We start from the raw sequence: 13,949 nt of genomic DNA, 5'->3' as shown, positions 1-13,949 counted from the left end.
CAAGTAATTGCATAATGACTGCTGTAATGCTGTACCTAATTCCTGATGCTGATAATCCATTTTTAACTATTAGTGAGTTAGCTAAAGAAGTAATTGCAGCTGTTGATGTATGGAGAATGTCACTGGACATCACTTCAAACTAATCATGAATGGAAAAAAAGAAAAAAGCTTTATTCATGTCTCATCTCCTGATGGAGAGTTATTAAATTCTGTAAGTTGTTCTGATTTAACTTGTTGTCTGTACAGGCTCGTTATAATTTCATCCGCAGTATGGCTGCCTACAGTCTGCTCCTGTTCCTGCTCCAGATTAAAGACAGGCACAATGGCAACATCATGCTGGACAAACAGGGACACATCATTCATATTGGTCAGTCATATGCACCTCTAAATGTCAGTTACTATCTTTGCTTTCTGCTCCTAAGTGTTGCTGATAACAAACAATAAGCCACTCCCCCTTTGAGATCCATCTATACTGATTTCACTGTTTGTGCACATACTTGGAAGGTTTTCGTGCCTTCATGCCAAGTGTTGTGTGTTTGTGTTGGCTGCTTCTGTGTAAATTTAGCTCTGCAAAGTTTTGTCAGGCTCAGGAAAGTATATACACACATATGTATGGATGACACATGTTTATGCACAGATACATGTGTGTATGTGTGTAATTGTAGAAATGTGCCTTTGGATTCCTTTCTTCACTGCAAGTGTATAAATTAAACTTGACAAGTAAACTTGTATAATTGTGTGAGGCTGTAACCTCTGCTTTAGCTTTTCTTTTCTGGAACTGCACAAATATTTCAGCAATTTATTTGATATCACCATTCTTATGTCTATTCTCATGTCATGGTGATGATGCATTTGTTGGAATTCTTTCCCTTCACCAAAGCTTTTTTCCAGTTGGAATTGAAATGTTTTCATTAATACATGCAATCCACCTCTTGCTTCTGTCAGCTTTTAACAGCACACTATTAACCAACAAAGTTTATGAGGCAGGTTTTCTTTTGTGCACAGATTTTGGATTCATGTTTGAAAGCTCACCTGGTGGAAACCTGGGCTGGGAGCCTGACATCAAACTGACTGACGAGATGGTGATGATAATGGGAGGGAAAATGGAGGCAACACCATTCAAATGGTTTATGGAGATGTGTGTCAGAGGCTATCTGGCAGTCAGGTAAGGTGTTCTTAGCTGCTCACTGTGGAAGTTCTTGCATGCCCAAAGCCAGATGAGAAGATAAATAATAGCATATGTTGATTTCTAGGGAATCTGAGACTGTTGACTGTCCTGGTATGTCTTGCAAACGTTGAAAAAAATGTAATAATTCTGCTATTTTACATCTTATCGTTGTGGTATTTTTTTCTGTCCTTACGTTACATTTAAAGTTTTATATATTCAATTTATAAATGCAATGTTTCACACATTTCCTCGCACAATTTAGTGCACTGTTAATACAATAAGGAACTACTGTCTTGGAGTCAAGATCATTTTGCTTCCTTGAAGGGAAACAGTCTGGACAAAGTTTTTGTGGCAAAGCAAATGTGTCACTCAGGTAGCAGAGTAATAGCCTGGTAGATAATGAATGTTCTGAGCAAGAGGACAAGAAGGAGAAAGGAAGCTGGGCTGATGTAGCAAAGAATTACACAGAGTAATTAAGATTAAAAGATAGTATGTTCCTGTGGTGTTGCTGGTTTCAGCCTTTTGTACTAGTTTGGTGCACTGCTTCACCTTTCTGGTGCCGAAGAAATGTTGTTAGCTAAAGCATTACTTTGCATTATCCTTTCTGAGACTTCATCTTGCAGCATTCTGAGTATCTGACAGTCCAGCACAAAGGAGTGACATTTAATTAAAGTGACAGATTGCAAGCAATGGTGTAGCTTCACCAGCAAATGTAAGAGGATTTTCTGTGTTGATTTAATTACAGAAGAAGGTGGGATGCAGCTCGTTGAACTCCTCAGCTTGTCTGTTTTACCTGCTAAGGCTGCAGGAGTGTGAGTGTTCTGACGTTTTTGTCCCCTTTTTCTCTAGGCCTTACATGGATGCTGTGGTCTCACTGGTTACACTGATGTTGGATACAGGGCTGCCCTGTTTCCGAGGGCAGACAATCAAGCTGTTGAAGTGAGTCAGAAATATGTGTGAACTGGAAAATGTTTTTTATTAAAATGTTATGTCATTTGTACCAAGTGGTTTCACAAGAAGTAGGTATTTGCAGCAAGTGAAATCACACCTGGCTGAGCTTGTGCAAAGACACATTTGTACCATGTTCAAAGGAAATCTCACTAATTTTCTCTTATTTGGTTGTTATTTTCTGCATATAGACACAGGTTCAGCCCCAACATGACTGAAAGGGAGGCTGCAACTTTCATCATCAAGATCATCCAGAATTGTTTCCTCAGCAACAGGTTTGGCTTCTATGCATGTTTTCTCTCTACAGCTAAAGGAAGGCCATTGGGCTTTGAACAGAGCTGAAAAGTAGAGTTTTGTCAGTCAGATACCAAAATTTTTGAGTCATTGATAATTCAGATGATAGTGCAGGGCAGCAGCTTTGTTTCTGTATGTGCTGCATCTCCTCTGTTTTGTGCTGGGAAGGAAGGTTTAAGTCCGGGATTCTAAAGGATAAATATAATAGTTAAACATCTTAAGTGCATGTTTCATTATGCTAGGTAATACAAACTTTGTGGGATATATTGGAGAGTCTAATACAAATTCTTGTGTAGTTCCATACGGGGTCAGCTTGAGACCAGTGCCAGTCACTGGCTCAGATACAGCCCCACCAGAATGGATGTTCCAGTGCTTGCAGTGTACCTGCTCAGAATCTCAGATTAATGTTGGAGGGGCAGTTAGAGGCAGTGACACTGCTGTATGAATGGCCAGAACCAGCTTAGTTCTGACAAGCTTGAGCTTTTCTACATGTGGCATGGTTAATCTGTGACCTGAATAAGCTCTGCCCATGGATAATTGAGTTATCTGTAACAAGCTGAGATTTGTTTGCTCAGTCAGTCATCAGAGATGCTGCTGTTAATGCTGTTATTTCCCCTGCTTTGAAAACTTTTATTTTCATTAATAGCATTCCCCTTAATTAAGATGACTTTTATTTCCATATAATCCTGTCTCCATGCAGCCCTGATGATCTTGATTCATTCATTATGCATTTCCTTCTCCTAAAACAAACTGCAAATGCCATGTGATATGCTTGTGGCTTATCCAAACACAGGATCCAAGCTGCTGATGCTGTTGTCACACTGGGAAGTGTGGAAATACTTTTTAAAACTATTTTAAACAAGAACAGGATGTTTTGTGTTGTCCATAACATAACTGGGCCTTCACAATGCCTTCAAAGAATGGAGGGCTAGTTTTGATTAGCAGCTGATTTCCTTCACCCATGTTTTGTCTCTCTGGGATCCTGACAAATGTTTCTTGACAATGGGTGCAGTGTTTTTTTACACTTTTACTTACCTCTGGCTTTGCTTTTCTCTTCTAGGAGTAGAACATACGACATGATCCAGTACTACCAGAATGACATCCCCTACTAGACACTAGAGATCCACTGCCGAAGTGAAATGTGCAACCCCGTGCCCTCACTCCAACCTTGTGACAAACAGGAGATGCTCTGTCACACCTCGCTATCTCCCACCCTCTGTGTGTGTGTGTACATGTTGGGTACATGTTTCCTGGACATTGCCACAATCACTTCTGATTCATTCCTTTCTCTATACCAGCTTATATATATTACTGGTTTTCCCTGGATTTTTGGAGTTGGGTTGCAATCACAATAAAAATTGTATTATGATTATGAATGTGTGAAAGAGATAAAGCCTGAGGAGTTCGATAATTTTTCATGCAATGGAAGGATTTTGTATCTTTAAAAAGTAAATGAAACCCTTTCCTGCACAATCTCACAAAATGCCATTGAAGGGAAGGGTAAGGATTTCTCTTTGGAAACAGAAATGTTAACTTGTTCCAATTTTACTGTAGAAAAAGCTTGATAATCATCCAAGGTGGTGATGTCTGTGTAGCTGTGTTCATACTTTGCACTGTACATGGTCCCTGCTACATGGTCAGTATTTCATATGTACATGAAGAATGTATTTTTTCCTTTTGTGTGTTTTAAACAGAGACTCTACTGAAGATATATTTAATCTATAAAATGTAATAAAAGACTTTAGACTTCGTGTCTGTTGCAAATGTTTTGCCCTGCACTGTTTTAAGTGTATGTACATCACTCTGCACATTTGTGTACTGTTCATTATATTATGCCCTTTCTTTCTAATAGAGAAGAATAATTTCTTCTTCAGCTGCTTGTCCATTTCCAGAGACATTTTTTATTCCTAAGATAAATGTTTAGTGCAAGAGCTGGAATGTAGGGCCAAGGTAAAGCTCCCTACTGTTGCTAAGGACCTCTATCCTGGGCTGGGACATAGGTCTTTTGGGGTTTTTTCCCCTTTCTACATGCTTCTCTTTCTACATGGGCTCTTCAACACAGGGGCTGTCCCCTCTTTAGGAGATTTTCCCCCCTCTTTAGGGGGATTTTTCCCTTTTTTAGGAGCTTTTCCCGAATGTTGGGATCGTGCCCTCAGGGAAGGACTGAGGGCCAGGCCTGGGCAGGGCCCCGGGGCGCCCCCTGGCGGCCCCCGCCGCTGAGGTGAGCGCGAGCGTGAGGGGCGGGGGGGGCGGCCTGAGGGGCACCCGGCCCTGAGGGGCACACCCGGCTCTGAGGGACATACCCGGCCCTGAGGGGCACACCTGGCCCTGAGGGACATACCCGGTCCTGAGGGACACACCTGGCTCTGATGGACACACCTGGCTCTGAGGGACATACCCGGTCCTGAGGGGGGCACCCGGCCCTGAGGGACACCCGGCCCTGAGGGACACACCCGGTCCTGAGGGACATACCCGGCTCTGAGGGGCACCCGGCCCTGAGGGACACACCCGGCCCTGAGGGCACAGTCAGCCTTGAGCGACATACCCTGGCCTGAGGGGTGGCCTCCGCCCTGAGGGACTCCGGCACTGAGGGACACACCCGGCCCTGAGGGGCACGCAGGGCATCTCCCCGAGGGCTGAGGGGGGGGACACAGCCCCCAAGGGTCAAGGGTGGCGGCGTCCCGAGGAAGAACGTGTCCTGGGGGCTGAAGGGGACGCGACACACCGTCCCGAAGCAGCACGGGTGAGTGGGACACGACTCAGCGCCACGAGGAGCGCTCCGCGTTGAGCGGCGGAGGTGTCGTGAGGGGGACCCAGCCCTGGCACGGGGCCGGGCCGGGAGGTGGGGCCGGCCCTGAGGCGGGGCTCTGTCATGGGGTGGCCCAGCCCCGAGGTGGGGCTCTGTGGTGCAGGGAACGCCCAGTTCCAATCACTCGAGTACCAGGTTTCTTGGATGCAGCTGTGACGTCGAGGGGCATGGTCTGGGGCTGTAGCTGCCCAGGCCGGTGGTTCCTCACAAGCTGGGCTGTTGCGGTAGGTGTGGGTGGTCTCTGAGAGGATGGCAGGACGATGATACGGCTGTGCCCACACCTTCCCCTAGTGTGTATTTCTGAGCACCTCTGGGTCAGCTTTTGAGTCACCTGGCGTGTCCCCAGGGCCCGGGCAGCAGGAGCTGCTCAGGGGGACCTCAGCCCGGAGCCTGACACTGAGGAGGTTCCTGCAGAGCAGGGAGCTGCACTGAGCTCAGGGAGCCGGAGAGGGGGCAGCCAGGGCAGCGTGTTCGGACTCTGCCGTCAGGGTGGGTCATGTGCGTGGTGCACAGGAGGGCCTGTCCCTTTTCTAGTGTGGGCTGCATTCAAAATCTACACCTGCTTTTGCCAGGGGTGTTAAAGTGGGTCTTGTCTCTTGCCTGTGCAGTGGGTGGCTCACAGCGAAGTGGGCTCTGAGCTGCTTTTTTCATTATGGGGAGGTGCCACTGGCTTTCTAAAAAGATTTGGAGCTCATCAGGGGGAAGTAGCATGCAAGAACTGCTTTAATTATTGATTTAATTCAGATTTATTATATAACCAACTGGGACATGGGGTAATTTTGGCACTCTGTGCCTGCGGCTAGCTGAACCTATTTTGGCTCCTTAGGAAAGGGGCTGATTGGCACTACAAATGTGGTTAACTTTCTCACACCTTTCCTTTAATGAGGAGCAGGTGAAGTGAGGAGATGTGAAGGCTTCTTTTCAGGGGAGGTGATGAGGAATGCTAATATTTTGTTAATTTTGTTAATTCTAATCATGTACTTTCCTGCACCTCAAAATAAATGTACCATGTTAAAAATATCTAGGGCCAGAAGTGAGTAATTAGCTGGTAAATAATAATATTAGAAATAATAAATGAAGCTCTGGTAATCAGAAAGTCACTCCTAGTTGCAAATCTCAAAGCACATAGCAATTTGTGTGTGTTCTAGCATAGGATGCCCAGAATTTGCTGGAATGCAATTAAGGCCATCCAGAGTTTTGAATTGGGAAGTGAATGAGTTTGAGTGTTCTTTACAGTGCTTGCTTCAGTCAGGGTGTCTAGAGAGCTGATGTGGTCTTAGTTTCTTCTCTCACGTGTGTTCAGAGAAATGAAAGCAGCTGAAGTCAATTGAGTGTAGTTACTGTAAGAACGAGCTCGTTTCCAGTATGGTTCTAAAAACTCACATGGCTGCCTTTGAGATATCATGGATGCATCATTTTGTACTGCTATGAATCTTGCAGAATATTGTTAATGTGTTAAATCTCCATGTTAGAAGAAACTATAGGCTCCTGAGACTTCTCTTGTCTTGTGCCAGAGCTCACCTGACATCTGCAGATTTCATTTTCTCAAGCTGACCATGCCTTCTTCCCTTCCCCTCCCCTGAGGGTTCCTTCCTGCAGCACAGATGTGGGAGAAAACTCCCCTGTAATTGAGTGTCCACTGGGATACGGAGGGGATTAGGCTGTTTACATTTAATCATGCAAGGCAGTACTCTGAAGATTCCTCCTAAATGGATTGTGTACTGTATATTCCTCCAGGGATACTGAGGAGGCGAGAATACTGAGACACCCCATAATACTGCAAGTGCTTCTGAGATACTGCATGAATGCAGTTGGAGACACCACAGACTTACCTTGCCTTCATCCTCCCACCGGGGAAGGATATGTCCTTGACACAAGGAGGCTGGCAGGACTTTCAGAAGTTACTCAGGTAATTGAAACAGATAGAATTAAGACCTACATGAAGGTATTGTGAAGGATTTTGTCTCTGAACTTTATGCCAGAACTAATGCCTGCACAGCCTTGGGAGAAAAGACACATCAAAAAAGGGGGGAAGCTGCTCATTTAAAAAAAAAAAAAAATCTAAGGAAAGATGCTCCTATGGTTTCTCCACTCTCAGAAATTCCCAGTCATGGTGAGAGACAGACTTCCTGGGCCAATACCCACTGCAGCTCTTTCTGCATTGGCCATGCATATAAAGAGCCTTTAAGAAAGGAGCAAAATTTATAGTGATTCATTTGCATCTGATGGACCCAGGGTTCAAAGCTACTGGTAACTTGATCAGCGCTATTCAAATGCTAATCTCATTATGTGTGTTAGAGACTGAATCTCAGCAATCCACCTCCGTTAGCACAACGAGCCTGTGTGATGTTCTGGCTGGTACGCAGGGTCGCGGTACCCCCTGCAGGCACCCAGCGCACGCTGCATAGCATCAGGGCTGATGTGGGCAGGGAATGGGAGTCGCTGGAGGAGCCAATGGGATCAGTCAACATGGGGAGAGGAGCTAGAGTTCTCTTCGGAAAAGTGCTGGAGAGGGGGGAAGGGTTTGTGGCCAACAGAATGGCTTAGATGAGACTTTTTTTTTCCTTTGTATCATAAATATGTCCATCCTTTCCCTTTGCTTACACATGAACGCTAATCCAAAAAAAAAAAAAAAATAGAAAAAAAAAGAAAACAAAAAAAAAACCAAGGGCAACGAACAAAAGAATTTGTTCTGAATATACATACAGCTTCAAGCACAACTAATTCTTCAACTTTTTGAAAAATACTGTGCCTGTGCTGGTGTTAAGACCACACTTGTTCCATGCAACAAGGACTAAAATCTGCTCAAAAGACAGCATGCACAAGGGATCCTTTCTAGATAAAGGCTCTCTGATAGAACCTTGTTACTGACATGTGCAAAAGATCCAAAAGATCCCTCCTTCACACTGTTACCTACAGTTTGTGGGTTGGTTTGCTTGGGGATTTTTTTGCCTCACCTGTTTCTGTAAGGATTCTGCATTTAGGAGGCCACAGGGGTTATACTTGTGAAGGAGCAAGATTTGTAAGGTGACATGGTGTAATTATTAGATAAGCTGCTTAGCTGGCAGGAGCAGATGAACTCTGGTAACATGCAGCCCTGGCACCAGCTGGTTTAGTAACTAGCACAGCCTCCCCAGGAGTGGGTTTCTGCTGGGCCCTTGCCACTGCAGCAGCCGTGTCTAAAGCTTTGCAGTTAGAGGTGACGCCTTTGAGTTTATTTCTGGTACAGTATCAGTGGCCTAAAGCAGTGATAGTGTTGCTGTGAGTCATGTTACTCTAACACAGCCCTCTCCAGGGTCAGCACAGCCTTGGGGAGCCTCAGTTCTGACTGTGGCAGAGAGAAACTGTGACCAGGCTTGTGTTAAGTTTTATGAACTTTCCTCATGGCTCTGCTTGCCTGACAGGGAAGAGCAGAACAGGAGGATGACACAGATAAATAATCACAGTAATCACACAGGCAAACAACAAAGGCTGGCAGTTCACTGAAGGGGGGAGTTCACCTACCTGACTGCATTCAGGTATCTCTTCCAAGGAAAGCATTGCAGCCAAAAGGGGAAGAGAATTGGAAATTATAAGTGCACAAGGACTGCTACATACTCTGATGCTCCACATACACTCTTTGGAATTAAAAACCCTTCATGGGTAACAGACAGAGCTAGGATTGCATCTTGGTCTGTTCTTAAGCAAGTACAGTAGTTTCACGAATACAAGCCGCACGGATTATAAGCCGCACCCCCGGTGCCTCGACAATGTTGCTGTCTTTGTCAATAGATAAGCTGCACCCCGAATATTAGCCGCACTTTCGTTCGTCGCGAGAATCCGTGCGCAGCTTTCACAAATTGGCCAATTAGTAACAGGATCGCGGCATAGCGGGCTTTACTGGCTCGGGGCGGGGCCAGGAAGGCTCGGCCCGCTCATGGTTGCTGACGGGGCCGGGTGGCCCAGCTCAGCGCCACGGCTCGGCGGGGCTGGCCGGGTGGTGCTGCCGCCGCCGCCGCCGGGCTCGCTGGCCCCCCTCTCCCGTCAGCACCGCCCCGCTGCCGCGTTCCCTAGCTCCGCCGCCGGGCTTTTCTCCGCGCCGCGTTCCCTAGCCCCGCCGCCGGGCTCGCCGGCCGCGCCGCGTTCCCTAGCCCCGCCGCCGGGCTCGCCGGCCGCGCCGCGTTCCCTAGCCCCGCCGCCGGGCTCGCCGGCCGCGCCGTGTTCCCTAGCCCCGCCGCCGGGCTCGCCGGCCGCGCCGCGTTCCCTAGCCCTGCCGGCTGGCTGCCGCCGCCGGGCTCGCCGGCCGCCCCCTCCCGTCTGCACCACCGCCGCGTTTCCTCGCCCTGGCCGGCACTCCAGGCCCCCGCACCGCCGGGCTCCCCCACGCTGCTGGCCCCGATTCTGCTGGGCTTCCCCCGCTGCCAGGCAGCCCCACCCGCTGGCCTTCCTGCTTCTGCCATGCTCCCCTGCACTGCTAGCCCCAGTTCTCCCGGGCTCCCCCGCCCTGCTGGTCCGGGCTCTGCCTCCCCCCTGCCCCGCCCTGCTGGCTCAGGCTCTGCCGCCCGCCCCCCACACTGCTGGCCCCACCTCTGCCAGGCTTTCCCACCTCTGCCGGGGCCGGCCGGGCTCCAGCTTGGCTTGGGGCTGCCGCGGGCTCTCACTTCCGTGTTGGCAGCTTTTAGAATTTTGTTAATGTATTAGCCGCCCCGGAATATTGGCCGCACTTCCGGGTTTCCACCAAAATTTTGGTCAAATTGGTGCGGCTTGTATTCGTGAAATTACTGTAGTCCCAGCTTCACGGAGACAAGCCTGACAAATTGTGCTTTGCTGTAAGAGAGGAGAAAATGTCTGAATTGTAGCAAATCTAGGAGACAATTCTAGCTGCGTGTGTTGATTAGGAGTGAACATGTGGGGTGGTAATTTCTATCCGGATGTAAGAATGGATCGCTGTCTGTCCTAAACCGAGTCCCTCTCATGGTTCTGGCCTCGTTCCCTGCAGGCTCGCAGGTCTGTGGGCTGGGCGGCAGAGGGCACTCCGAAACAAGCTACAGTGCCTGGGACACAGGACAGAGCGACTGAGCAGGCACAAATCTGCCGTTCCTGTAAAGTGGGCAAGCCTGGCAGGGAGAACCTTGCCATGACCTTTACTTGTGACATATCTGTCACGGCACGCACTGAGTGGTAGAGCTAGCGAGTACCTGAATATCAGATATGAAATTGCTCAAGAGCCTGGCTCTTTGTATTCCAGCATATTCTGCTGGGGAGGTTTTTGACCTTCCAAGGGACAAAAAGGAAATGCATTTTGCTGGCTCTGCATTGTTGTGTCAGGTGAAACCTTTAAAATATATGGGTGTCCTCTGGTACAACAGGCGTGCAGAAATCCATAGTGCATTTACCAAAAACCGAGAGGTTTATCTTGGTAGCTCTCCTTGTTGTTATCACACTGAACTGGATGAACAGCAGCTGTAATCAGCTGCAGAAGTGGCTACATTTCTGTGATGCTGTGCATACATGATTTTGAAAAGCTTCTTTGGGGTGAAAAGTATTCTATATGCAGGCTCTGGTGTAAGTTATCTGTTATTTTTAGGTTTGTGTACTTACTAAAAATTAAAACCTGCCCCACAGCAGTAGCTGAGCATTCTCTCCTACCATTGAGCAGCTTGCCTTGGGCTTCACCTCGTGGTAGACCTAGTGGGTAGATGGCACAATGAAGTCTTTAAGCTTCAGTAGAATAAGTGGAACACAGGTAATAGTTTGGGGGAAGAAAACAGAACCAAGAGAAGAAAACGCTTTGGTGCAGCTATAAAGAGTTCATTGGTTTTGGATAATTCCTGTGGTCATTTTGAGTCCAGGCAAGTAGTAGTTAGGTCTTCCCTATGCTGTCTGTGACCAAGGTGGAACGGGGTTTGTGGAATCCTCTGCCATGAAGATAGCCCTGGTCTGTGCTGTAAAATTCAGTGTCTCAGGATAGATCCCAAAATAAACCAGGGCTTTGAAAAGTGCTTTCTCCTTCTTACCCTACATGTAAACTGGGATTTAAATTTCATTGTTTTTAGTATCAAGCCTGCCTTTAGGCTGCAGCTCTAGACAATGAAGAAAGCAGCAAGTGCAACTGTAGCTGTGGTTGTGTCACAGATCCAAGCTCAGAGGGACACATAAATATACAGTAATTTCAAGCTCATTAGCTTGCAGACAGAAAGACTAGATCAGATGGAAGGATTAAGCTCTAGGTTAGAAGACAAACCTGACAAGGAAGCACTTGTATGGATCCATGATGAAACCTCAGATAGACCTCAGGAACCTGAAAACCCACTTCATTTCAGGACAGTGCTGAAATTGGCAATTTTTTCTTGCCTCTCTGCTGACACTATGATCCTTCTTCCAAAGTGAACAGAGTTTTCTTTCCTTTGAGATGCAGCTCTTATCAGCTTGTGGGATAAGTGACTCAGTGCAGTGCCTGAGGTTATGGGAACAGGGCTGATGGTGACTGTTCCTACTCATCAGCTGAGCCTGGAAAACCAATCATGTTTGTGTTTCTGCTTTGTCTTAGCTGAAAAGTAAAACCCCTAAGTTTAAATTTCATTGAATTAAAATGAGACTAGATTTAGGAGCAGGTACATCAGTTCCTAGCTTCACCAAGGAGAAGGAATTCACATTGCCAAAACTCTCACACAGAATATATGGTGGGTCAAATCCCTTTAGAAATGCTTGAAGTGAGACTTAAGGCACTTGATTTCCTGCAAAGGATATTCTGTGACTTTGGGAACTGTGTCAACTGCACTGTTCTTCAGCCTGCCCCCACTACGACATAAATTGGGAATCCAAAATTCAGCTGCCCTTTCTTAAGACCTGGACATGTCTTTGGACTGACCCTTACAGCCTGTGCAACAGACCTCTCAAAGTTCAAATTGAAATTGGAGCCCTTTTTCCTCTGATTTTTCCCTATGATCTTTGAACATTATTATAGTACTGGTAAAAGATAACTTTCAAGGGATTTGAGTTTGCTGCTGATTGCTATCCCTCAAAGTTACTGTGGCTTGCCCTTTCCCCAGGAGATTGTCTTCTAGTTGTGTAGAAGTGATAGGGTTTGCAAAATCTGCCCTTCACTTTATTTGGGAGCCTTTGCAAAAAGCTGTCCTCAAGGTGCAAATGGCTTTTACTGAAATGCCCTTGAAATGAAATATTGAAATTTCAGGAGCTATTTTGCCTTTGGAAAAGGTGGTGCACTTTGGAAGACATTTACCGGACCTGCAATTGCACTGCTCTCTGTGAGGATATTTGTGGAGGTGGGTACCATGTGTGTGCCCATACAAGCTGTCACCACTAGATGACACCATGGATCTGGCAACAAGGTCCAGAGGAACCCTAAAGCCAAGGCCATTTTGCCTGTTTTGGAGGGTTTGTTGCAAACTCAGAACACGGGCTGGATTTGCGAACCTTTTTGTGAACTGGAGTCAAGTTTCCCCCAAGTGCAAGCTGAGGTTTGAGTAGAATGGGCTCAGTTCCAGGTAACAGGCTGGGATTTATGATTTGGGGTGAAAACCATCTGAACATTTGACTTGCAACCAGGCTGATCTTGTCCATGGTTATGCTTGGAGGACCTGTGTGTACTTGAAACAAAATCCCAGAGCAAGGTACGGGTCCTTGCAAGGTACTTTTGTCCTTGAGACAAAACCGCAAGGGGTTTGCCCAACTCTGCACAGAACTGCTATAAGAAGGTTTCCCATGAAACCAAGCAGATCTGGGCATGAACTCCAGAGCAGTAACCAGACCTGGTCAACAGTAGTCCCACTTCACTTTTAACCCATTTCTCTGTCGCTGGTAGGTAACTAAAGAGCTGCAAAAGAGCTGGTCAGCACGCATTGCCATGCTGCTACCATACCTGGCTTAACAGTCACCGCAGTGTAATGGTGGCTCAGCCACTATTTGGGCAGCCTTCTTTCCAGGAGCATGTGGTTTTCTGATCATCTGGCTCTTCCTGCCAGCAGAAGAGACCTGTTTCTCCCTGGGGTGTCTTTCTGGGCTCTCACCCTCGATTGCACAGGGTCTAGCAGGTAAACCTCTGCAGCTGGTCATAGAGCTCTTGCTACCTCCTTCTCTATTTTGGCAGAGGAAAAGCTTTACTATTCCACAGCCTGAAAAAACTTCATTCTACTGTAATTACTTTCTGTGTACACCTACTCAAGTTATCCTTCCATTGCTCTTTTTTATCCCTTTCTATGAGACTCAGAGTATGTTCACATGAAACATGTTAATAAACCAACCTGCTTGTCTTGTGCTCTTGCAAAGAGTATTTCTGCATACTGAAATTTGGCAACTGTCATGTAATTATGTGGCTCCAAGGATAGATTGAGGGAATTGATAATCTAAGAGGTGTTTGTACAATGCTTTGTCACCTCCTTTGAAAATCATGTCTTTCCACTACCTCTTCAGGACAATCCTCACATGCAAACTTGTTAAATATCTTATAGCAGGGAGTCAGCAAGACTCAGGGCATTTACCTAATGAGCACACTGTGTGCATCTACCCCTAAATGCTGGTTGTCATCATGTCCCTCACTAGTCCTGGCCTAGAGGGGTTCCAGGAGTTTGAGAGATGGGTGGTTTTGTTAGCACTGTGACTCCCAATAGTGCTTGCTGATTTGGATTCTATTTTGGTAAACTTGTGGTGCATATACCTTATTTGCTTATTTCCTTATTTGCTTCATGAAATGATTTTCTCATAGGATGCTCACATAGCTAGCTCAAACAA

General features: G+C 46.7%; 1 protein-coding gene across 2 annotated transcripts in view; it reads left to right on the top strand.

Moving 5' to 3' along the window:
* The window catches only part of PI4KA (phosphatidylinositol 4-kinase alpha), a 56,672-nt gene extending 52,498 nt beyond the window's left edge, over window positions 1-4,174 (top strand). For both annotated transcript variants that reach the window (XM_033075518.1, XM_033075519.1), the window contains exons 51-55: window positions 247-367; window positions 1,006-1,165; window positions 2,018-2,107; window positions 2,308-2,391; window positions 3,471-4,174. In XM_033075518.1, the coding sequence (XP_032931409.1) occupies window positions 247-367; window positions 1,006-1,165; window positions 2,018-2,107; window positions 2,308-2,391; window positions 3,471-3,522 (507 nt within the window). In that variant the 3' untranslated portion in view covers window positions 3,523-4,174. The remainder of the gene's footprint in view (window positions 1-246; window positions 368-1,005; window positions 1,166-2,017; window positions 2,108-2,307; window positions 2,392-3,470) is intronic.
* The last annotated feature ends 9,775 nt before the right edge of the window (window positions 4,175-13,949 follow it).

This window comes from Catharus ustulatus, chromosome 18 (genome assembly GCF_009819885.2).
Source record: "Catharus ustulatus isolate bCatUst1 chromosome 18, bCatUst1.pri.v2, whole genome shotgun sequence".
NCBI lineage: Eukaryota > Metazoa > Chordata > Aves > Passeriformes > Turdidae > Catharus > Catharus ustulatus.
Note: the sequence above shows the minus strand (reverse complement) of the source record. Positions and strands in the feature narration are given on the sequence as shown.